The following is a 25,364-nucleotide window of genomic DNA, read 5'->3' as shown; positions in this document are numbered from 1 at the left end:
TATGTTTTACACCATTTTGTTGTAGATGTGCTGCTTCGTGTGCTAGAAGTCCACATGTCAACAAACGCCGCGCTCCCTGCCGCTACTAGTTTGAAATGATTGTCTACAAGCTTTCACTTCACATTTGCTTAGCTTTTCAGAACTAATAAGTCGCGCCTACTGCTAAACACAAATTTACACACACATCGGTGAATTAGACGAATTAATATTTCCGAAAAGCCGCCCTGTACGCACCACATCGCAGCTTTCGCCGCCGCTTCACTAGCTTCACGCCCGCAAGCTGGAGCAGCTGCAATGCTCGTCGCAGGCGGAGAACGCTTAGAGTTGGAAAGTGCGGAGCACCGAGTTTCTTACTGTATTATTTAGAAACTTTACGGTGCGGAGAGTTTCTAAACTCAGAGTCACTGAAAATTTTTCAAAAATTTCCTGACTTTCTAAACTGAACTGGATGCACCACTCAGCCCCCTAGCGGAGATCAGTGCCACTGAGTCGCTCCTTCTAGCATAGAGTTGTTTACTATACATTGTTTAGAAACTTTACGAGGTGGATCTTACACAGTGCTGCCAACCCTAGGGATTTTCCCCTAGATCTAGAGAATTTGAACGTTGTTTAGGGGAAAAGGGATTTTTGTTGTAATCTAGGGAAATTTTACTTTCCGCATGAACCTTTTTATTTTTCGATGTGACTCGGTTCCTTATTCACTGTTTCTTCACCACCTTGATTTTGAGAATCTGGCTATGCGCCATGTGCACGAGGGGAAAGCGTTGTTTGGATCGAGGTGGCGTGGTCGGGCCGGGAGGAGGTACGAGGTACGGCAAGCCAGATATTAACCAGATTCCCATTGGACAACGTCCAGATGAAAAGACTGGAGGCAATTGACCCGCAAGTTGTCATCGAAAAGCGGATTTATTCAATAGCCCCACTTGCCACCTCATTTCCTTCTCTGGTGCCAGAAAGAGAAATGAACAAAATTGACGCAGAATGGAGACTGCTCCGCAATACAGAAATGGACCTGCCGGCAGATGCGAGCGTTCAACACTTTTGGAAACGAGTGAGAGACGCCAGGCAAGGAGACGGGAGCCCAATGTTCCCTCTCTTGAGCGACTTCGTCTACAAGCTTCTATGTTTGCCGCACTTCAGTGCAACAGTGGAGAGAGTTTTCTCTCTGATCAACCTGATGAAAACAAAGACCAGAAACAGCTTGGTGATGCAAACCCTGGCAGCTACGCTTCACACCAAGCGGGTTCTAGGAGGGGCCAACTGTTATGACTTTGCAGTGAACGAACGCTTAATTGGCCTCATGAAAAAAAGAAATGTATATACAGGAGCGAAACTCAGTCGGGATGCCAACCGAATGACGTGTCCTACGTTTTAGCGTTTGTTTGTTCACGCCCACATTTGGGCACAAAGTGGATTTCTCTCGCTCTTTGACTGCAGCCGGTGAGCGTAAGTGTTCACTGCGAGATTTTCATTCATTTCAGGGCTTAGGCCAGGATTTATTAGGTTTTGGTATTAACTAATGTTTTCCTTACCCGTGATCACGTGGTACGCGAGTTTGCATGGGAAATCAATGTGTTGTTGTATTCAAAGTTGCTGCCAAAGTGTGGTAAGAGGGTCTCTGCGAAATAAAAGAGTTCACAATTTAACTACGCACCTTTTTTCCATGCCTGAATCTTATTTTTCGGATCTAGAGAAATCTAGGGAAGTTTGAGTGAAAATTTGGGGGAGAAGTGGCTTTCGAGGTTGGCAGCACTGATCTTACAGCATCGGCCTTTGCATCGGCGCTTGAGACGCATCTGAGCAAAGCGTCATGACTACTAGGCGCTGGGGTCACCCACCTCACTGCGACGTTAAATTTTGCCGTAGTAAATCAAAGCACGACGCAACCAAGTTCCACTACTTTCCCTGTGATGGGACGCAACGTAAGGCGTGGATTGAATTTGTGCGGGCTACTCGGCATAGTGAATGGATGCCAACTAAGCAGAGTAGAATTTGCTCGCGCCACTTTACTCGAGACTGCTATGTCCAGAGCCCAGCACTTATGGCAGCGTTCGGGTTATCGACGAAATGCTTGCGGCTTGTGCGTGGTGCTGTGCCAACGATTTACCCTACGCATCGCACTACCGCTACCTCTGGAGGCAGTTCAACAGCGGCCAAGCCGCCAAGACAAGAGGTGTGCATCTTTTGTTTCACGCGCTCGGGCACAACGTATTGCGCTGATAATTTGTGAATATTTACGCAGGCTCCCGGCGCTGCCGATGTAGAGCGTGTTCCTGGGTTATCCACCTACCACGCTGGCAGTACATCTGAGCCTGCGCAATCAGGTACGTAGTGTCTGCTTTACCAGCATACGCGCGCGCACTTCAGCGTAGAACACTTCGTCTGGACTGCGTGTCGTGTCGTCACAGCCTTGACCAAACGCTTTCTTGGCTGTGTTGCGAGGCGTGGCTGGTTTGGTTTGAGAGCTTGGCGCACAAAGCCAGTAAACGTCACCCGTGAACGTCATGGAAATGCAGCAAATGGTCAGAAAAGGTATGAGAACTGATGACTGGTAAAGTAAGAACTGCCTGCAGAGACCCGGCAGTGGCAAAGTTGCAATATATTGGGCAAAGGATTCGTAGGTGCGGCATCCGTAGAAGGGATTTAGTGTCCTAGTGCCATAAAAACCGGTTTCTCGGCTACCAATAAAACCTTTGATGCTACCCTTCCAGTATGGTCAAAGTCATATTTTTACCAAGAGCCGTGAAAAAGATGAGTCAGGACAAGCAATAATTGAGAGTGACTGTCGAAAGGAGCAGGCGTATTCATGTGTATTTCAGCAGGCAGTAAAGCATTTTTGAGGACTTATTAGCACATTTAATAGAGCAGGCAAAGCCCTAACGCAATTTCAACTATGAAGCTGCAATGTTCCTCCGTGCTTTGGAAATTTCATAATTTTCTCTCTATTGTACATTTGCAAGCATACGGCCAGAAGTTCAAAGTAGAGCAAAAACTGTTGTAATCATTTTGGCACTAAAATTTTTATATCCTAAGCTTTTGAAAAAGATGGGCGAGTTTATTTTTGAGGTCTCAGGACAGTTATTGTTACTCCGGTGATGACGCCAACGTGTAATTGTACTGAATTACATTGCAAAGAGCCCTTTAGGTCAAGGTGTTTCATATATAAAAGGCGCTTAAGCCTGATTAAGTGACGAGATAATCAATTTCATTGCCTGCCAGTTGTAATGTCACAGGTGATGAGGTGCTTTGTTCTTGTTCATCTCTGTTCAGGTTTTCTCATCTTGCCTGCTCCTCTGGCTGCTGAAGTCTCACCTGGAAGCCAGGCAGTAATCACGACCTGCAAGTCTGATGCCGGGACTCAGTGCAGGCCACAAGTTGCAATAAAGCGCACACAAGCAAACCTCAATTCAAGTGTCAGGACAGTGTGCACGCAGACAGAACAGAAAGTTGGAGAAATTGGTATGTTTCAGTGCATTTTTGCACTGAATCGTCGTATCTATCTGTTCTGTTAGTGTGTCCAGGAACAACCAAGAGGTCTTAGTACTGCAACAGCCAGACTGAATCACACAACTGAAAGGTAGAAGGAAATGACATGAGAAAAAGTTATTAGGTTAGTCATAGATTACAAACAGGGATCCAAAACAGATGACAAACCTCATGAAAACAGATGAGCACAAAATCTATGACTTCGAAACAAATGACGAATACAGAAAGAGAAGTTAAATCATCATCATCATCGTCCGCCTGACTACGCCGACTGCAGGGCAAAGGCCTCTCCCATTCCCATGTCTCTCCAATTAACCCTGTCCTTTGACAGCTGCGCCCACCCTATACCTGCAAACTTCTTAATCTCGTCCGCCCACCTAACTTTCTGCCGCCCCTGCTACGCTTGCCTTCTCTTGGAATTCACTCCGTTACCTTTAAGGACCAGCGGTTATCTTGCATTCGCGTTACATGCCCTGCCAAAGCCCATTTCTTGCTCTTGATTTCGACTAGGATGTCATTAACCCGCATTTGTTCCCTCACCCACTCTGCCCGCTTCCCGTCTTTTAACGTTACACCTATAATTTTTCCTTCCATAGCTTGCTGTGTTGTCCTTAACTTGAGCTGAACCCTTTTCGTTAGCCTCCACGTTTCTGCCCTGTAGGTGAATACCAGTAGGATGCATCTGTTTTATACTTTTCTCTTCAGGGATATTGGTAAATTGCCATTCATGACCTGAGAAAGCCTGCCATATGCACTCCACCCCATTCTTATTCTAGTTATTTCCATCTCATGATCTGGATCAGCGCTATCTGCCTGCTCTTGGTATAGATATTCCTTTACCAATTCCAGCACCTCGCTACCAATTGTAAACTTCTGTTCCCTTGCTAGACTGTTGAACATTACTTTGGTTTTTTGCATGTTAATTTTTAGACCTACCGTTCTGCTCTGCATGTCTAACTTATTGATCATGCTTTGCAATTAATCTCCTAAGTGACTCAGGAAAGCAATGTCATCAGTGAATCGCAGATTATTTAGGTATTCTCCATTAACTCTTATCCCCAACTGTTCCCAATTCAGGCCTCGGAACACCCACTGTAAACAGGCGGTGAATAGCATTTGTGAGATCGTCTCCCTGCCTGACGCCCTTCCTTATTGCAATTTTATTGCTGAATTTTTGGAGGACTGTGGTAGCTGTGCATTTGCTATAGACATCTTCCAGTATTTTCACATAAGGCTCTTCTATACTCTGATTCTGCAATGCTTGCATGAGTATAGACACCTAATTTTGGCGGCATGTTTTCTTCTCTACAATGATGCGGAAAGACACTAATACGCATGAATCACGATTTGATATTCACCTACGACCACTAAATAATTTATAATCGTATTTTTCTGTCATCCTGTTTCGGTTTTAACAGCTGAATGATGGCTGTGACGTCAAAGAGTGATTTTATGTCACGCGAGACATCTAAAAATGCCGATATAATCGCTGCTTCATCGTTTTAATTCACTACAGTGCTGAAGCCAGCCTTCCTCAAGAGCCGGAATGACAAAAAATGTAGAAGCAGATATTACCTGGCAGTTTGTTCATGCCTGACATGGCCTATAACCCCACTTTGACGTCACAGTCATCGTTCAGCTGTTGACACCAAAACCACAAGAGCACGAGAGAGAAATTCGATTATAAATTTTTTAGCGGTCGTAGGAGTATACCAGATGGTAATCCATGTATAATAATGCCTTATGCATCATTACAAACAAGAAAACATGCACCAAAAAGTTAGGTGTCTGTACTGGTTTGATATCTCGTAAAACCAAAATTGCAACACAATGTGGAAGCACATAGAGCCACCATTAATGTTTGCAAAAAGAAATTTGCCGAAGGTGGAGTTAGAGCGACGGTTTCACTCTTAGTACACACATGATCCGCACCAGGAGATAGAAGTGGAGGAGACAGTTAAAGAATGAAGAAAAAGAGGCACTGTAAGAGAGGCTTCGGGTTAATTTTCTCCGCCTGAGGGTCATTACCATGTTCTGACATTGCACAAGAAACATTGTTACTGATTTGAAACTACTGTGGTAAAGGGCATGAAATATCAAATGCTGATGCATGCTTGCAAGCTTGTTTCGGATACTTTTACTTTTCATTATACCTTTTACTAAAAAGGTGTGGTTTTTATGTAACTATGGTGTTAGGAGCCGGATTGCCCGAGTGGCACTGTTACCTTCGAAAGAGAAAATTGTTGGTAGTATTGAATATCAAAAGAGGGGATCTGTTCCGTGATTTTTCATAACACTTTCAGATATATCCTACATGATAATTTATTTTTTTGCAAAGAGGAAGCAAACGAAATCAAATGAAATTTTAGATGAATAAAATGAAATTTCACAGCAATTTTGCACTAAGGATGCCACGAAAATAATTCCCATTGAGGATGTTTGTTCATACTGCTTGTAATGTACAGGCTTCAACAGTATGGCACATAACTTGTCATCTGGATCTCTTCTAATCTTCTCCGAATATCCCTGTTCTGCCAGCTGCGGCCACATTATCCCACCAGCCATCTTAATCTTGTCTACCCACCTAACTCTTAATTGGCTGCCCCCCCCCCCCCCCCCCCTAGGTTTTTCCCTCCATTAGAATAAACTGGGTTAACTCTACAGGCCATTGGCTGTCTGTTACATTGTGCACCTCTTATTACAGCATCGTGCCACATATCACGAAGCACCAGTCACTGTCTCGATGTTTTCTGGAAATTCATGTATTTTATTTACTCAGAACGACTGGAAAGTGAACAAGGAGACACAGCTTGGCACTTGAGATGCACTTGAAGCGTTGGACAAGCATCATAACCGTACACTTTTTGTGGTCTACCTAAACTTGGCAGTGTATTGTGCATTAGGTTGCCTGCGATACATTCTACTGTGTGGCGACAGAGTTTAGCTTAGTAGTGCGTTGTGCGCAAGATGTTAAATATCTACGGCCCTCCATCACACTGGTGTCTGGCTCCTTCATAGCTGTTGCAACTTGAGCAGCCAGCAGAAAGTGTTCAAGTACGCTTATGGCAACATTGAGATCGCTGCCACAGTCTTGTCCGCTGTCTGTAGCCCAGACATGGCAGTAGCTGAAATACTGTAATTTAATTACTTTTCCACATTATTTGTAATGTAATGAATTTCTTTTCTGCTGTAGTAATTTAGCAATGTAATGAATTACATTGCAGTAGTAATTTTGCATAAAAATAATTACATGTGAAATTACTTTAATTAATCTTGCAGTAAAATTCTTCGTAGTGGCAAGGCTTTGATCTCTCATTCGCCCGCTTGTGTGCCTTGAAAGCAGGAATGACGCTTGGCAAGAAGTGCGTAAGACTGTGGGTGCGTTCCAATACCTCCACGTAGACGCTACTTAAGACGTCTAGCCGGACAGCCGCCATCTTTGGACGCGTTCTATTTCTCACGAAGCAGTCCAAGATGACTGCTTCGCCGAAGTCAGCATCGATGCAGGCTAACTTCCTGTCTAAAGATGGTGAAGCTGATGTACGCGGAGCGAGTCGTGCTCTTCGCGGGCGTCGGACTGCAGCCGGAGTATGGATAGGCACCGTCCTTCAAGTGTGAGTCATTCCTTTAAGTTAATTGGTACGCAAACTAGTGGCTAATTAAGCAGGCTTTATGGACGTGCGATTCCTCGCAGTGATTCACGCAGGAGAGAATCGTGCTGTTGAGAGATTTGCTACAGCAGCGGACGCTGTAGGTCTGTTTACATGATCTGTTTATAATCTGACGATTCCGGCTCTTAGCGCCTTGATTTTTAAAATTCGTCCCTGTCGTTGGGTTCTTTGCTGGCGTAAAGATGGCTGGTGTAACGGTTTACAAATGTGTTTTCCTGTTGCTATATTAGCTGCATCAACTCTTTCGTGAACATTCTTTTCTTTTTCTCTACAGTCTCAGAACAAACACACCGGCATGTTGCAAATTGATTTTAGTCTGTGCAGGATTAAAGCTTGCTGCTGTATTTAGGTTTCTCGCCGGCTCCGAGTACCACGTACGGCAGACAGCAGGTTTAATGGCAAGCATGTGTTTTTCTGTTGCTGTATCACCTTCCGCGCATATTAATTTTGTGTTTACAATCTTTCGTATTCTTTTTTATGTTTACAGAGTCGTCCGGACGAGCACGTTCTAGGAGCATTATCGTCTTGAGGACAAGAACAATAGCGTCAACAATAAAAGAATAATGGCATATGTCTTTAGCGTCATTTTCGGAGAGCGGACACTACCGTCTGCTACAAGTAGACTGACCGATAGGCGCTGCCACCAGTCTGATTTACGCATAAAATTATTGCATCAAAAATGTGTGAATTGTTGAAAACGCATTTTATGATCGTCATTGCGAAGTTTAAGAAAAATTGCAATATAACTTTCCATAAGCTTTAGTTACATTTTTATGGTGCGAGGCGGCATGAGCAGTAGACAAGTTCCAATATGTGGACATGTAGACGGCTTCCTAGACGTCACACTAGACGTCTTGTCGGACGTCTAGAGAATTGGAACGCACCCTGTGTCTCTCAGACTCCCAGCATCATCTGTTGTCAGCTCATTGCCAGTGGGTATTGGATGTGTAGACAGTAGTTAGGATTTACAAAGGTAGCGTGGTCGGAGTCGGAGCAGGAAGGGCGAGGCCAGAGACAAGGTTATGTGTGGGAAAATAGAAAAGGACTTCATACAGGGTATTCACATCTCGTTAAAATTGAGACATGGCGACCAGAAACTGAGAAGACAGCCTGTCTCCTGGTTCCCGCCTCCTCAATCTATCAGCACTGGCACGCAGCAAGCACCAGGGCCCCAGTTACATATCTACAGGCAGCAGGATCGCGGAACGTCCACTTTGAAGCCGGCCACCAGCGATGACCCCCCATCCTTGCAGCTCGACCAGGAGCATTAGCATAGTAGTATGTTGGGTCCTTCTCTCCCACTTGGCACACCTTTTCTACCACTCTCGCAGTCCCCGAGGAGAGGGAAGGGGGATGTTTCCGAAACGACGACGCAAACATATAGCTTCGCTGGGGCCTAGGCCATGTTTGCCACTGCTGTTAATTTATGACACTCGAGCCAGGCGGTTTGGCGTACACCATGACGTTGCCAGATCCAGGTGCAAGTAGCGGTAGTAGTAAGATTTTATTGATAAAAGGCACAATAGAGTGCACATTTCACGAGCATCCCCAAGCGGAAGCATGAGGTGGCACACGTCGCAGTTGAAAACTAGTCTGTAGCGCACCTAAACACTCGCAAGGTTATGTCGGCTAAGGGCGCTGTGGTGTCTGGCTGCACTCATCACTACGAGACACCAGTGGAAATGCACATTACGTGAACATTACCGAGCTCAGTCTGCCAAGGTCGATTCTTGGGGACCACTGAGGCAAAAAACAGCCTGCTTTAGAGACCTGTAATGGTGTAAACGGCTCCGGGCAGCAAGGTGTTGGGTTCACTGCTCATTTCTTTGCTCATTTTGTTGACATTACCTTATCTTTGTAATGGTCTGCACTAGAAGAAACATGATGGAATAGATTGCTGGGACGGAATTTGGCGGGACAACCGAAGATTGTGTGCGCCCAGAGTGTTTGCTGCTTATTTTAAACTGTTTACATTTGTTTTTTGCGTGCATAAAAACCAGGACGTAATTTAAGAGCAATTATATTACTTTTTGGAACTAACTGTGATGTAATGTCATTATCGCTTGTCAGAGGTAATTGGAAATGTAGTTGAATTAGAACTGCACATTGTTTAATGTAATTTATATCATTTTAGAAGTAATTTTTCCATGTGTACTGCAGCCCAACACCAGCCCTGTGCTTCTTCGGGATGCCGGCATTGCCTGCTGCTGGACGAGGACCTATGAGCACACCTGGGGAAGTGTCTTGTTTCCTGTTGTCAGCAAGGTATTCATAATTCAGCACTGTGCCTGGCAAACTGCATTGTGTTATGCATCAAACATCCTTAACTCTTTTTTTCACAGTGTCTCTATTTCGGCGTAAACTTGTTTGGTGTTAGTATCAATTACTGCAGGGTTGTATTCTGTTTCAATTGGGTGGAACTCTTGTTTAGAATTTTTTGTGATAGTCTATGTGGAACCACGTCGAGCCAGGAGTGGAATATGACCATAGCATAGAAAATTATTTTAGTGCGAAAGCGCTATGTCATGAGGTCTAACCAAGTTTCTTTTTACTTGTTTTTTTAATTACCTAGGTTTTTCAGATATTACAATCCGAGTTTGGCTCGAGAGAGAACAATTAACTGCATGAAAAAAGTTATTTCAATATGCAGTGTTTCTTTGATCATTAGATGGTGCATATTATACAAGCATTAACAAGAAAAAAATTGCAAAATGAAGTATCAGTGCACACATATTTAACATAAAACAATAGTCTAAACACCACAATACAAGCAAACGCGCTACAGTACATGTATACAGTCACCAATAATGCACGCAAGCAGCAGACATTTCGGGCAGTGCTGCTCTTTCTAGGTGCTTAGGCGGGACCAAAGGTTGCTGCTCGCTCCGCTGTTCTGCTCACAAACTCCCTCATGACGTTGTCTAAACTTAGGAGCGCCGTTCTTTCTTTGTGTGTATGCAAAATCAAAAGATGCGATAACCTCTCTTGAGTCATTCGGTTGTGCAAATACGTGTTGATTCTGTGCAGAGCACTAAAAGAGCGTTCCCCAAGCGATAGACGCTGGTATGGAAAACAGAAGCTGAACATACCTCACGACCTGCACCATCAACTCACGAATGTTTTGCGATTCCCTTTGTAGGATCACCAGAATGCCCAGAGTTGTGGTAGAATCAGCATCGTTTAGAAGAGCTGATAATAGCATAAACTGCGCCGAGAGTCTGCACAAGTCAAAATGAACTGCATGCGCTCCCAAAGCAGCCTATAGTTCATCTGCTGTATACCGACCGCCTCCAGCGGGGTTGGTTAAGATGCTTTATAGTTTTACGAGATGTTTCATGCCCAGCTGCTCAAAACGCTGTTTTGTTTCACTTATGATTCGGTCAGCAGTAGCGAAATACTCCTTGCGCACCGCGGCCTTAGCGTCAAGTGCAACTGGTTGGACAGGTCTATCAGTCGTCTCATACCTCGCAGGAGGTTTTGTTGGCCTTGACATACGAGGTTCCTTCAGGCCCAGGCACGCTGCTGTTGTGCTCGTGTGCTGCCACAGCTTCTCAAACTCAGTTTCAGAGCACAACTGGGAGATCGCCTTGCAGAGAGCCTCTGCTGCCTTTTTTGCACCTGCGGCACAATATGTTGAGCTCTGGAGAGCCCTTGCTAATTCTTCACAAGGCCTAAAGAAGGCTGCGAAAATATGGATACCTAACAAGGTTTCAAATTTATGCAAAAGCCAATCGTAACCTCTAAAAATAGCCTTTATGCTTTCGGTCCCTTAACATGGTGTCTGCAAGAGCTCCTTGAGTGTCTCTTGGACTCTGGCATAATTCTCAACGAATCTTTGCATCAACTTGACTCTAAAGGTCCATCGCGTTGGGCAAGGCAGCAGTAAGATATTTAGCCTTGATCCACTCTCCACAGCTGACTGGTGTCCTGTGCAGGGAGGAAGCGGTGCTGGCCCACTCTGTCTCTTGCTTTGCAGCGGACGGCGTTTTTGGCGAGCTGTCTTTGTGAACCATCACTTGGTCACAGCATCACAGCTGCAGATTGCAGTTGTTGGATTTGATACGCAGATGAGTCGGCACAACGTGGGCACCGATGCAGTGCTGCGTGTTAACTGGAAAAAATTATCGCTCTGGCATGTGGTAGTATGTGCATTGAGGATGCCTGATTATGATGTATGCGATAACCTCACATTTTCATGTCCCTACTCGGTGGTTTCACTAGCTATGGCGTTAGGTTGCTGAGCCCGAGGATGTTGGATCGAGTCCTGGCCAAGGTGGCCGCATCTCGGTGGAGAGCAAACGCAAAAGCGCCCATGGGCTGTGCATTGTATGCGCGCAGTGTGCCCATTTGACAAAGATTAAAATACGGAGTCTTTCGCTATGGCGTCTCTTATTGCCCATGCGCCGCTTTGAGCCACAATAGCTGCCATTCAGATTTAAATAAACTATATATACATGGATGTGTGCGAAAGTTTTTAACTGGTTTATGGAACAATTCCCAGTTGATTCCAGCTGTAACCAAATGGAAACCAGTTTGAGCAGTTAGGATTTTTCTCCTGGAATTCGACTAGTCACGTTTTAAATGCGAACCGTGCTTTTATTTCATTTTGGAAATTTATTGTATGGCAAATAATGTTTCATATACATACGTCAACGTAGGGCCTGTGTATAGCTGCTATCCAAGGAGAGGGCTGAGTCGGGCTGGTTGGTTCATGTTGAACGGTGACAGACACATGCACTGGTGTCTGTCTCCTCTTCCGTCTCGTCCGTCAGCGCTGCTTCATCATACCGTTCAGGTGTGGTTAATAGTCATCTGAATATATGGTTTACTTCTGAGCCTTGAATTGAAACTTTAACATCTCAAATGACCAAAAGAAACGGTGAGGGCAAGGGCCTTCTTCACATTGCTCGGATTGCTTCAATTTCCCCACCACCACACGGCTCAAGCACGAACCATGTCATGTGGACTGTCAAGGGTTTTTAAATGGGATATCTGAGCTCAATATTTCCAGTTGCGGATAAGCACAACTTATGTTATTTGCACGCACTGGAAAACAATGTTGCTGAAATATGAATTGTGTTTGACAAAGAATATATTTGGCTGAAAATAAGACGGAGCCAAGGCAATAACGAAAACAAGCACCATGGGTTCTCTGTTCCATACTAGTCCACCGCTGTGGTTAATGATGACCTGCAGCGCCGTCAGTACTTGCATTTAACCTGCATGTCTAACGAATTTTCTATTTCAAAAGGAGCAAAACTAAGCAGGCATACTCAACTATAATAACAATGTGAGCACAGATAGAGCGGTACGTACCCGAATAAGCCCCCAATAAAGCTGGAACTGTCCACGGAGGTTGACAAACGGTGCCGGCGTTCCTTGATCGCGGTACAGGCTTCCGCCAAACTCCCTAAATGTCGACTCCCAAGGCCCTTTCCAAGCGCTTCTTTATATATAGCCACTGTAATGAACCACTTTTCCAGTAACGTCCTGCGCATGTTCAAAGCCTCCTCGTCCGCCAATTTTGACAACTAATTTTTGAATAGGAGAGGAGTTCGCTGAACGTGCTTTTCCACGACGTCTCTTCGATTCGACAAACAATAGTGGACCATTTAGAAAAATCTGTAAGTCAGCTTTTCGCAAGGCTTGTTTTCCAGCCAAAAGTTCTCGTTCCGAGACTACACTCTCGCATTCTTTGTGCAGTTGGGTTCCCCCTTCTGAGTAACTTCTGGAATATCGCCATTTGGCTTCAAGATGGCCCCCTAGAGAGGAGGGACCGCTGTCAACGTCCTCTAGCACCGCAGCAGAGGTTAGGCAGGAAATGCAAGGAAACAGGCCTTGCTTCCGTGATGGCAAGGGTGGGCTACCTCATACGGGGACTCTGCTCATACTAAACTTTTAGAATTTTCTGCTGAACAAGTTAGACTGACCCTGCACCATCGCGCCAACTTCCTCCCTTCACCCCTCCGTACCCCTAGCCCGAACAATGAACAGCCCACCAGCCAATTCGCGACGACACAAAGACGACGGTGATTGGGACTCCCGGAAAACTTCCCTTCGCATACGTTAATGGACTGCGCCACTTTTTAACAAAGGAAAAGCGAAGCCAGCTCCCTGCTTCTGCTGCTACTGCGAATTGGTACCTGCACCAGAGTGTTTTTGTTAAAATTGCCGTTCCATGAAAACCAAAATGAGGGCTAGCACTCTAATTCATGCTTGTTCCAGAGACTTTGGGATGACTTTGTGTAGTTTCCTACTGGGACGTCGTGGGGCGTCGCCATGTTCCGGCGTCGCTGGTTGTGCCAGCTATTATAAGTACCAGTCTACAACTTTCACTAATTGAGCAAGTGTAAACACTAAAACCCGCGAAGCGGCATTAGGAAAACAGCGGCTATGTGATGAAGCCAGACATGCCTTGGCTGGATTGTCTTGGCATGGCGTAATATTTGGCTGTGGCATACGCTAAGCAGAAAATTTGCACAGAACTTTCAGTTAAATGATATGAAGTGTGGAATTAATGTTTAAAATTGGAAATAACATTTGTCACAATTCTGTTAATAAATTTCCCGCACGTGGCAGGATTGTGGAAACAAATATACACTTTCCAAAATTTTTGAAGAAAAGGAAACGTGACGCTTCAGGGCCCGTACGGGTCCCTTGGTCACATAGAGCGCCTCATGGAACGACGGTGGCTTAAATACGGTTAAAATTGAGCGGTGTCAAATTGTAGATCTCTGGAAGATTTCCACGTGTCCTGTTAAGAGCATGCTTCGTGTTATGTATATGAAAAGATTCTAAAAAAAGGTGCGGTGAAAAGTTTTTCTCTGTGGCAATGACTGATGCTTCATCCCAAGCATTCCTTAACAGGACACGTGGAAATCTTCCAGAGATCTGCAATCGGACATTACGCAATTTTAACCATACTTGAGCCACTGTCGTTCCATGCGGCACTCTATGTGATCAAAGGACCCGTACGGTCCCCGAAACGCCGTGTTTCCTTTTCTTTGAAAATTTTAAAGAGTGTATGTTTATTTCTAGTGTTCGCCCCTTGCCAGGTGGTATTCCGTCAAACTGCGGACTGTATAGCTCTTCGCGCTCAGTATGGAACAACAGTTACACAAGAATCGGAAGAATCGCAAGAATCAGGCAGTTTGTCAACCTAAATTCCAGACTGGCATCTTTTCAGTGCCATCTATAGTTCAACCTATGCTGCAAGTCCCAGGGTCTCATCCCGAAATCTCTGAGGTTACCGCACCTGCTGCAAGCACAGATCGCCGAAGCGAAAGCTACGATCAAGCGGTTTGAAGGGGATGTATTCTTTGTGCAATGCTCACTCCATCGTGACCTGACCAACACCTTCCCAAAAGTTATGCTGCACACTAACAGCGTCGCCGCTAGGACGAGAGACAAGAGAATGTGAGCTCAAGAAGGCAAGTTGTCATTGCTCCTACAGAGGAGCGTCCGTACATGTGGCTCTCCTGGCATTTACTATTTTTCCTCGCACGAACTAGATTCCACAGAGCATTCTCTGCTCAGCCGTGGACTGAACTTTTAATGTTGCTGCTGCCCCTAACCCTGCAAGAATGATCTGTACGGTCGAACAAGCTGTTCGGCAGGTTGAGCCCAGTTGATGAGAGGAGGGACGGACGTTCGTGTGCCATTGGAGCCCTTGAAAAACTGTCGCAGACGAAAACAGAGTCCCTATTACTGCCAGAAAGGAAAGCCGTCAAACAGTTGCAGACGAACAGCGAAATCATAATCTTACCCGCCGACAAAGGCAACGCCACCGTCGTTTTGGACCGTTCCGATTACATCATGAAGAGGACCACACTTCTTGAGGATGCAAACACCTATATGAAACTCAACCACGATCCAACGAAAAAAATTGAATTCAAACTGCAGAAGCAGATCCTCAAGTGTTCAAGTACGTACAGAAACACTTGTACAACAATCTTCTTTGCCACAACGGCTCGGCTCCAGCGATCTACAGAGTCCCAAAAGTGCACAAGCCAGGTGTACCACTGCGACCAATCGTAGACTACAGGCATTCACCGCTATACCAACTGTCCCGTCATCTGCACGAAGTCTTTCGCCCGCTAGTGGGAAAAACGACGGCCTACGTTAAGGACTCTTGCCACTTTGTGGAAAAACTAAAGCAGACATCGCTTGAAGACGAGGACACCATGGTTTCATTTGATGTGAAATCTGTGTTCACATGTGTCCGTGTGGACTTTGCATTACAGTGCTGCAAGGAAACGCTTTCCATAGACGGCTCATTGCCTTCAAGGACTCCGTTCGAGGTGGACGACCTATGCCGTCTTGTCTCGACAACACGTATTTTGTTTTCAACGAAACTTTCTACAGGCAGCACTTCCGCACTGCAATGGGAGCTTCTATCTCCGTCGTCTGCACCAGCCTCGCATTAGAAGCCATTGAGAGAGCAGCTATTTCGACGTTCGAGCCAGCACCAAAGTTATTCCTACGCTATGTGGACGACTGTTCCGGCATTATGCATTACAAAGATGTGCAGCCTTTCCTACTTCATCTAAATTCAATTCAGCCATCAGTACAATTTACCGTAGAAGTAGAAGCCAACGGAAAAATTCCCTTTTCTTGATGTCCTCCTACAGAGAAATACAACCATGATTGATACCTCAGTATATTGAAAACCAATGCACACCGGGAAGTGCCTTAACTTTCAGTCCGCACATCCGTCTAGCCGGTGCACCAAGTGGCGCTCCCCACTGGCTCTGGCTGACGACCGGCCCAGCTGCACCTTGGTGCTCGAATCGGTCACAAGCGGTCAGTTGCCAAATCGCTTTTTAACCGTGCTTTCACCCTATGCTCGAGCTAAGAAAAACGCCGCTGCGAAATCGACAAAATGAAGCAAGACTTGCAAACCAATGGATATCCTCAGCATCTAATGAAAAGCCAAGAGCGCTCCGCTCACGCCTCCCGTCCTGGCCAAGAGCAGAAAAATGCAGAAGCCAAGCGAGCGAGCATTCCGTATGCTTCTGGGGTAAGCGAAGCACTTGCACGCATTTTCAAAGGTTATGGCGTGCACATTTCTCATGCGCCTGCCAGCAAGTTGAAACAACAGCTGGTCCGGGTAAAAGATTGTCTAGATCTTTCAAGGTACCCGGGTGTGATATACAAGATACCATGTCAAATCTGTGACGCTGCTTACCTTGGCGAAACCGGAAACTTCAGACGCAGGCTCAAAGAGCATCTGAATGACGTCACGAATGGCCGCTCCACATCTAATGCTTTGGCGGAACACAGCGTATCAATGGGACACACCTTCGATTGGGACGAAGCATCAGTCATTGCCACAGAGAAAAACTTATCATCGCACCTTCTTTTACAATCTTTTCATATGCATAACACCAAGCATGCTCCTAATAGGACACATGGAAATTTTTCATAGATCTACAATCGGACATTACGCAATTTTAACCATACTTAAGCCATGCGGCGCTCTATGTGATCAAGGGACCGTACGGGCCCCGAGACGTGTTTCCTTTTCTTCGAAAATTTTGGCAAGTGTATGCTTATTTCTACAATGTTCGGTATTCCATCAAACTCTGGACTACATGGCAGGACCACATGATCCAGAGGTTGAGCAGGGTTTCATGCAATGTGCCATTTGATGGCAGCTGACTGCTGTTCAGCCAACTTGGAAAAAGGGCCAGACATTACAAAAGACAGTGCCGCCATGGTGGCTTCATGGTTATGGCACTCGGCTGCTGACCTGAAAGACGTGGGTTTGATCCCGGTCACATTTCGATGGAGGTGAAATTGCAGAGGTCCATGTACTGTGCGATGTCAGTGCACATTAAAGAACCTCAGATGGCCTAAATTTCCGGAGCCCTTACCGCAGTGCCTGTCATAGCCCGAGTCGCTTCGGGACGTTAAAACCCCATAAACCATTCCAAGCACTACGACGTGCTCCATGCCCCATGTCGTGGTGCACTTCGTTCTGCTGTATACATTTCATTTTCCTGAAAATAGCACATAAGGTAACAGGTGTGCAGAACTGGCTACACTGTTCAGTCATTATTTAGCTGTTCCCATGTACTCATGCTCATATATGAGAGCTGAAACAAAAGTTGCATACTTCATTGTTAAATTTTCAACATGTTTCCATGGATGTAATGTAGACATGGAAACGGGAGATACATAAAGAACTGCTATCTGTGTAACTGTCAGCCAAAATGCAGAAATATAAATATGTATGTTGCTTTATCTGGAATGTGCAGCCTTGTTCAAAAGCCTTCGGGACATACAGTTTGCTTTTCAGCTGTAGTGGGACAAAGATACTCATCTTTTAAGGCCTTCTTGTATTTGAGGGTGCTAAAGTGAGACACTGGAAGGCTGACAAGAAGCGATGTGACCTGGAGGCCTGTGAACAAAGCTATCCATGTTGCTGGAATGAGCAGGAATGTTCTTAAAATGATTCCATACTACCAAAACTTGTTGCAGGACTGCACTGGCTTATGATGAAAATGCTGGCAGGGACAAGGGGTTGTGCCAGTGTTGGCAATTCAAGTGCCAAAAAGGAAGGAAGGGAAGACCGCTGTCTTTTCTATCAGGAAGGAATGTACGTCGATTGGCTATGACTGCACATCAGCAGCTGCTGTAAGCAAAGCGTTTTTGTACATTTTGCGCATCCCATGGCATGTTTCTGATAAAGTTACAGATTGCCCGCTTTTTGCTTGAATGTGACGCAGCTATAGCTAGAGGGTTAATTACTAATGAGCATCCACCTGAGCCACAAAGGACAGCTATCTCTTTGAAATTGAAGTCAACAAAAAAGGTGTGTAGCATAAGTTGGATGCTGATGAGTAACTACTACTTTCATTGGAATCTACTACACATTTGGGGATCCTCCTAAATACATTAGAATGTAGCTTGATTTTTTTCAGAGTCATTCCTCACTTCAATTTTCTTGCAATATCAAATAATTGCATAGTTTTTTCCATGTTTAATGTTGACAAAACTAACCTTCACGTTACAATCATATTGTTGCATTACGTTCAGTTAAATGCGTCAGTACTGCAGTCGTTCACTGTGCACGGGATAGCAGTTGGCAACATATATGTGCCTCTTGTGTTAACTTCAATTTTTTTCAATTGCAGAGATGTGCACAGTAACATGGGATTGGAGCTTTTCAAGACCATGTGCACTGCCTTCTTGCCCTCTGCTCACATCCAGCCTTATACTTTCCCCTCTCCTGGTCCCTCCTGGTTGTGTGGCGTCGACAGTGTTGAAGTAGCAGGGTGCAATGGTCAGTCATGGGGTGTCAGGGTTGGGGGTGTGGGGCTGTGGCGAGCACATATGGCGACGACTTGAAGCCCCATGCCGCCCATACAGTCGCCATTGTAATAAAAAGAATTCAGCTTTCCAGCAGTCTTCATTGTCTATTAACGAGGGTACATTTGAAGTCCCAAGAGGTCTTCACGTGGGAAGGTTTCCTGGATGGTAGACCATACGCAGCTTGGCAGCACAGTCTGCCTGGCCCTGTTTAGCTTCCGCCAGATCCACAGGATGAACTGGCAACGTGCGGTGTTCCTGTAGCGCCTGAAAGTGAACAAATATTGAAGCTGGTTAGCTGTCGCCTAATGAGAGTACTGTTTCCTTACATAAAAAAATTGGAGCGGACACTTAAGCTCTGCCTTAAAGCTATGACGCGAGAGCGTAATGGGCTAATTTCCATATATGCAGAAGGTCATTCTCTACTTTACATTCATAGATACCCCTCCTGGCGCAGTGGTGCAACGGTTAAGCTACGCACCACTGCCCTGCGATGGCAGGTGCTCCGAGGTTGCTCTTCCCGAGTGACTAATCATTAACTGCCACATGCCACGGTGGGCAGTTTGCTCACCCTCCAGTGGGCACTTTGTGATGGTGCCGCAAGGTCACATGACCTTGTGGCCCACATGCCTTCTAGGTTGCTCTCTGGGCACCACCTGTCAGTCATGCTCGTAATTTTTCGCTTACAATGCCGTTGGGTTTTCTGGGAAGCGAGTTTAACGCTGTTGCGTTAAAAGGAAATGCATAAACGTACACCATAGGTAAAGCTGGAAATTTGTCCTACTGAGACCTATGTCATTCGAGCTCAGCAATGTACACAGCGGACTACTGAAGTAAGCAGAGGCAATCCTTGATAGGACGGTAATGGGCTGTAGGCTGGTTGGCAAGACAGACCCGAAAAACTGCAAAAATGCAGGGCGATGGAGTGAGAGGCGTATATTTGTATATTTGCAATTTCTCAGGCTTATTTAATGCTCGAAAAGCCAGAGCAAGTCGCAAACACCAATAAAATGTGGCACCACTTACGCATGTGCTCAAAGCAAGCAAAGAACTTACCTGTGGATCTCCGGATCTTCTATAAGGGTAGGCCGGTTCTGCTCAAGCCCCCGGTAGGCTATTTCTAACGCATGTATGTTAAGGCAGCCTCCTCGGAACGTAGGATGTGTGGTGATGCACGTTTCATCATTGGTGACGAGGCCACTCATGCGCTGCACCTCTCGGCAGCAAACTGATGCCTCCTCGGTCTGCATTGGCCGGCACCTGCCGCACTTGCACCTGAAAATGATGTCCATGGTTCCTAACGCTCGCTTGTTCGTAACAATATATTCCATGCCCCGACGCAACCAGTATTTCTCCGCTGAGAATTTGGAACAGTAAATGAGGCCGGCTTTTTGATGTTTAATTACCATATCAAACAAGCCAGAGACCTAAAAAATTCAGGGGGGCACTTGGTTGGCCTAAAGTGCAGTTAGGCAAAAGCCTTTAGCGCGGTGTTCCTGCTTGTGTCACTGATGTGTGGTTAAGATGTTAAGTACACAACAGTTTCTGAATCTTAAAGCCGGAGACACTGGAGGGCATTTGGGAGGCGTCCGTCTGATTCGACGCCTTTTCACAAACACTCTCCAGCGTCCTTATGCTACACAGATATTACGTTGGGGCAACCTAAAAAGATTGAAAAATAATAACCCCCTGTTTGTACCACTGACGTATAACCCTTACTCCAGACATGTTAGGTTGCGGCAACCTAAAAAGATTGAAAAATAATAAGCCCCTGCCTGCACCCTTACACTAGACATATATTAGTGTGGGCAGAGGCAAAAGAAAGAAAAATAATGTTGCCCAGCCCGCACCGCCTAAGGCACAACCTTACGGTAGACAAAAATTATTGTGGGAAGATAAAAAGAACAAAAAAAGTGCCCCTGCCCGTACCACTAAGTATAACGGGCTTTCCTGATGGTACACTAGGAGAACTACATACGCGTTGGCAGGAAGTAGCGTAGTCATTAGCAAGCTTGGCTGCAGAACGGAACGATGGTGGTCCGAATCCCACCGTTCACACGGATTTTTTTTCTTATCGAGTCATCGGTGTGACATGGCTTGAGACCGGACTAGGTCACAGCCGCAAGTATGAGCCATTAAAGGCTTTCGCCTTAAAAATTATTGAGCTTAGCATTTTGTCCAGGAAGTATTCACCAACGTCAGAGCAACCGCCATTTTTGTCGTCTTTGAAGCACTGCGAAATGCCGTGCGTGTCTAATGATAATAGAGAGTTATAGCATAGCATGATCCGCTTCCGCAGAACACCACCATGCATGCGCTGATTGCCCGATGCGGCAGGTGCACACGCAGCTGACAAGAACGTGGCGCCCTCAGGGCGTTCTGCGCAAGCGCAGTGGCACCTCATGCAAGCGGTTTACGGTAGAGGATCCCATTATGCTATAACTCTCTAATATAAGAGTTATAGCATAGAGTGATCCGGTACCGTGGGGCACCGCTGGGTACACGCTGATTGGTCCTGACGCATCTGGCACGCACACATGGATGGATGGATGGATGGATGGATGGAAGGTAGGAGCGTCCCCTTTGAAACGGGGTGATGGCAGTTGCCACCATGCTCAGCATTTTTTCTCCGTTATTTTTGTTTAACTTTGTTGTAAGTTATTAAAATTTGCCATTTTTCTTTAAATACGTATTCCTACACTTTTAACCTTATGTCACCTCCTCTGCTTTTGAGCCACCAATCTTCCAATCGTTTTTTGCTAATTTACACCGCAAATTTATTTACATGACTATTGTTATCTCCAAACCCTAGGGCCTCAGGAAGAGTGACTGTGCCTGCATCGATATCAGGATGGATGCCATCGCATCTTAGTATGAGGTGTTCTATTGTTTCTACAGATTTACCACATACAGCACATGCATCTTCTTCGTAAAATTTCTTTTTATAGCTGCGCATTCTCAGACATCCTGACCTAGCTTCAAAGAGTAGGGTGCTGCCTCTTGAGTTATCATAAAAAGCTTCCTTCCTGATATGCTGTTTCCAGTATCGATATAGTTCTACACTATCCTTCTTTTCCACTGAATTTATCCAATTTTTACCTTCCACGGATCGCGCTGTGCTACGACTTTCTCTCTCTCTATATATATATATAGAGTTATAGCATACCGCGATCCTCTACCCAGAGGCGCCACTACGCGTACGCAGTGTGGCACGTTTCCGTCAGCTGTAGGGTGCCTGGACGCCCGCTCGCGCTGGCCCATCGAGGCACCCTAGTCCGCTGCGTGCGCGCCTGCCGCATCGGGACCAATCAGAGCGCGCGTAGTTATGCCTCGCGAAAGCGGTTCACGGTGGCTGATCGCGCTAAGCTATAACTCTCTATTTGGGAGTTTTAGAATACGGGACCCTAACGCTTGGGGGCAATAGCAGGCCCCAGCGCTACGTATGACTGCGCCGGTTTAGAATAGGGGTCTCCCCTACGCAGCGTCACTACGGGATGCCCTTAAAAAAAATTTTAAAATAGGCGTTTATTTCTTCATCACAAACTGTTATTATTGCAGACAAAATGTAAGAGTAAAAATTATAACAAGTGAGTTTTTATACAAGCATTTTTTTTCTAAGTCGATGCGAAATCGGTCAGCCAAGATCTCCATGGCGACTAAACGATATGGGTACTCGCTAAGCCTAGCAGCTCTGTAAACACGGAATCAGCCTGAAAATCTGGCGCATTTCATCGCTAAAATTTTGTGGTGCGGGCACCTGTTGACAAAGGGAAAGCTTCATGTGCCTTTCGTTTGCCGTGAACTTAATACACAGAGTAGCGGTGACAACGAATCGGTGGTGACGCGAGAGGCCCCGCTTCGAGGGCCGCCGCCATATTGCCTGAACGTAAGCTGCATTGGGGCTATAGTGTACTAGAATACTATTCTAGTACACTATACTATTCTAGAATAGTATTCTAGTTCACTATAATTGGGGCGCACGGCTCTTTTGAACCTCCCGCTCTTTCTGACGTCAAAGACGCGTACGCGCTAAGCCTAGCAGCTCTGTAAACACTAGAATACCAGTATTCTAGTTCACTATAGTAAACATGGAAGAAATCTGAAAATTGGGCGTGTTTTATCGCTAAAATTTTATGGTTCAAGTAAGTTCAAAGCGAAAGCTTTGTGCGCCTTTAGTTGGCCGTGAGCGTGGGACACAGCGTAGCGGCAGCGGTCCGCGCTCCGATGCACGCCGCCCGCTCACCCTAACACCCAAGGCACGTTAGGGTTCGCACATGCGCAGTAGCGTCCCGCTAATCCCCATGCCCCAAAGCGATTATTTATGGAAGCATGGCGCACAATCATGCGGTACCTTACGTCACGTGCAAACCAGCTTTGTTACATCTGCAGCTCAGTCGGAACAAGGCGCACACTGACAACCAATGGGTACATGACATGCTAGTATACAATCGAACAGAGCATGCGGACAAAAATATCAGTGTAGACTATACGGGGTTGCGCGATCAGAACATTTGTTAGCTTTAGTATAAGTAGAAGTAAGTTCACAAACGTTTGTTCATTGAATGGGATTAATGTAAGCAGCATTACCAGTCAACGTTGCCGCTGCGGATGACCACGTTAGCACCGTCTTCGCTGCTGTCAGTGGACGCATCCTCCGAGTCGCTGTCACTTATGAGCGGGTCAAGCACGTAATGATAGTTCGGCCCCTCGAACTTAGGTGCATGAGGCCAACATTCATCGGCCGAATCAGAAGACGCCGAAGATGCGGAACATGATGAGGACGACGGCGACGACATAGTGCAGAGCACGTGTTGGAGCAACAACAACGTGGTCGAAGATGCGCGAGAAATACAACCTGCTCGCGTCAGTTTTCCGAACCCAAGTGGTGGTGGTGGTTGTTGCTATGAAAGGGGGGAGGGGGATACTGGTCCCCGCAGCTGCAGCGGTTGATGACGTCGTGCAGAACCACGGCGATTCCACTGGCGCTCACTGAAACCAAAGTAGATGATAAAAATTTAAGTATTTAATTATTATACTACCTTGTTTATTTAAATTATTGTATACTATATTTATAGTCGGACACTACTCCAGAATGCAGCAGCAAACTCCCCTACCTTTTTCACAAGATGTGGCGCTGTCTAGGAAGTGGCGAAAATTCGTCTGCTCGGCCCCTCAAACGAACGCACGTGGGAGACGCGGGCGCGATCTCGGAGCCAGCTGCGCCTGCGAGGCCAGAGTCACTGTGTGCATGGCAGCTGCCGCCATCTGTCTCATGCGCTGCAGAAAGCGTGCATTTAACCAGCTCATGAGGAATGTTTATCATGTAATGAAGAACGCACTGCTCTTTGGTCGCAGATGTAGGCAGCGCAAACAAAATCGCTAGCTTTGATAGCGCTGCACCTACTGCATGAAACGGAGCGCAGTGACATTGCAGGTGGTTGGCAGGTGCAATTGTGTTGGTGACGAACCTCAACGTAATAAGAATCAGTCTTTGTCACAGGACCGCTCTGCGCATGCGCGCGCCTCCTCTCCGGCTCCACTGTTGAAAATTGATGAATGAATGAGCTATTTATTTAGAAAGGGAGGCTCAATTAAGGCCGTTGGGAATGGAACCGCCTGCTCTTACTAGCTGCACATGTGTAGTTCATGTTAGTTACTGCTAACGACACGCTGTCTCTTTCACGTGCCTTCGACGACTCGGCCACAATACAAACGTGGAGGAGTAACACCTAGGCCTCCCTTCATTTTTTAATGCCGACTGCTTCCGTACCTTTTACAGCGTTGCACCTTGTATGAAACGGATTGATTGATTGAAAACTTTATTGTTCCACCAATGTCGGAGGCCCCCTACTTCCCGCCCCCGGCAAGCAGGGGACGGGGCTGGAGCCTCCGCGACTAAAGACTGGCAAAGACACACGTACTGCGTCTTCGCGGCCTCGGCCGCTAGGCGGATTGCGCGCAGCTGTTCAGTACTCTACTGTTCAGTGGGAACCTCGCCTCTCTCCGCCTGTATACTAATACTTTGCTGTGCCCGGCAGCTCTCGAACACAATTCGACCCTTCCTTCTCCTTCTTTCTCGGGCAGCTGCCTGCACTATGCGGAGGTCTTCAGACATCTGCCACATATATATCCGCCCCACCAACCCTGCTATCCCCCCCCCCCCTCGCCCCGACCCAAACCCGGAGTACTGGAAGGCGACCCTGCTCGGCTGCTCTGACCTGCAGGCTCAACGGGCCTTGGTCGGGCGAGCGCGGGCGGCGACCGACGCCACTGGGGTCTCGGAACTAGGGACCTACAGCTAATACTTGTAAGGACTGGGCCCCTCTGGGTCAGCTCATGCTTAACCTTCTGTAAGTGTATCTGCCCATAAATGTTTTCGATAACCACCACCATCATCGCAGCAGGGCCTCCCAGGCATCTCTACTCATGATATTTTCCCCGATGCCCGGGCAGCCAGGGCACTCCCACATTACGTGGTCGAGGGTCCCTCTCACCCCACAAGTCCGACATGTGTCATCGGCTTGGGTATGGTAGACTAAAACCGCGGGTTTACAAAATTTCTGGCCGGCAGACATCGCCAAGCGACATCCTGAGCTACGGTCCGGTGGTGGCACCAGACTCCTTCCTAATCTATATTTTTCAACCAAGCTGAAACATAGACACGGCCGAAGAAGTTGCAATAGTGCTCACTTGTGTTGGAACGGAAGCCACATAATTAATTAATGACAGCAAGACAGCTGTTTGGAACAATTCGGAAAGTGCAGAATCTCCCCCGAGGCGGCCAGGATCCTGTCTCATGGCAAGCTCAACTGCAAAATTAGCATAATCTGAACCGCAGCATGCACATCCACCTCTGGCAACAAGGCGGCCCACGAGCTAGCCCAAGCTCTCTAC

The 25,364-nt window shown here is 46.4% G+C and overlaps 2 protein-coding genes across 7 annotated transcripts; one reads left to right on the top strand and one right to left on the bottom strand.

Annotated features, from left to right (window-relative positions):
- Nucleotides 1–1,750: 1,750 nt before the first annotated feature.
- LOC144101419 (uncharacterized) lies at nucleotides 1,751–18,556 on the top strand. 6 transcript variants are annotated; one of them, XM_077634579.1, is made up of 6 exons: nucleotides 1,751–2,173; nucleotides 2,243–2,324; nucleotides 3,271–3,459; nucleotides 9,318–9,422; nucleotides 17,640–17,795; nucleotides 18,296–18,556. In XM_077634579.1, the coding sequence occupies exons 1-4, from the start codon at nucleotides 1,811–1,813 to the stop codon at nucleotides 9,380–9,382; spliced, it is 699 nt and encodes a 232-aa protein (XP_077490705.1). In that variant the 5' UTR covers nucleotides 1,751–1,810; the 3' UTR covers nucleotides 9,383–9,422; nucleotides 17,640–17,795; nucleotides 18,296–18,556. The 6 variants fall into 6 exon arrangements, with proteins under 6 accessions (XP_077490705.1, XP_077490709.1, XP_077490707.1 ...); XM_077634583.1 differs by lacking the exons at nucleotides 9,318–9,422; nucleotides 17,640–17,795; nucleotides 18,296–18,556 and adding exons at nucleotides 6,994–7,100; nucleotides 7,645–7,724; XM_077634581.1 differs by lacking the exons at nucleotides 9,318–9,422; nucleotides 17,640–17,795; nucleotides 18,296–18,556 and adding exons at nucleotides 6,955–7,100; nucleotides 7,645–7,724.
- LOC144102321 (uncharacterized) lies at nucleotides 18,446–23,312 on the bottom strand. Its single transcript, XM_077635622.1, has 3 exons — nucleotides 23,058–23,312; nucleotides 19,527–19,745; nucleotides 18,446–18,479 (listed from the first exon to the last, which is right to left on the bottom strand). Exons 1-3 carry the CDS (start codon nucleotides 23,264–23,266, stop codon nucleotides 18,446–18,448), a joined length of 462 nt encoding a protein of 153 aa, XP_077491748.1. The 5' UTR covers nucleotides 23,267–23,312.
- Between the last annotated feature and the right edge of the window lie 2,052 nt (nucleotides 23,313–25,364).

The sequence above is a fragment of the Amblyomma americanum genome, chromosome 8 (genome assembly GCF_052857255.1).
Source record: "Amblyomma americanum isolate KBUSLIRL-KWMA chromosome 8, ASM5285725v1, whole genome shotgun sequence".
In the NCBI taxonomy this organism is placed as follows: domain Eukaryota; kingdom Metazoa; phylum Arthropoda; class Arachnida; order Ixodida; family Ixodidae; genus Amblyomma; species Amblyomma americanum.
Note: the sequence above shows the minus strand (reverse complement) of the source record. Positions and strands in the feature narration are given on the sequence as shown.

What these genes read in the sequence shown, in the direction of transcription:
- LOC144101419 (XM_077634578.1), top strand. Translation starts at nt 1,811, where the DNA reads ATGACTACTAGGCGCTGGGGTCACCCACCTCACTGCGACGTTAAATTT. An exon ending in CCAAGCCGCCAAGACAAGAG is followed by an intron (nt 2,174 to 2,242) that starts GTGTGCATCTTT and finishes ATATTTACGCAG; the next exon opens with GCTCCCGGCGCTGCCGATGT. An exon ending in ACAGAAAGTTGGAGAAATTG is followed by an intron (nt 3,460 to 7,644) that starts GTATGTTTCAGT and finishes TTATGTTTACAG; the next exon opens with AGTCGTCCGGACGAGCACGT.
- LOC144102321 (XM_077635622.1), bottom strand. Translation starts at nt 23,266, where the DNA reads ATGTCGTCGCCGTCGTCCTCATCATGTTCCGCATCTTCGGCGTCTTCT. An exon ending in CGCAGCGGCAACGTTGACTG is followed by an intron (nt 19,746 to 23,057) that starts GTAATGCTGCTT and finishes CATCATTTTCAG; the next exon opens with GTGCAAGTGCGGCAGGTGCC. An exon ending in GAAGATCCGGAGATCCACAG is followed by an intron (nt 18,480 to 19,526) that starts GTAAGTTCTTTG and finishes TGCTCGCCACAG; the next exon opens with CCCCACACCCCCAACCCTGA.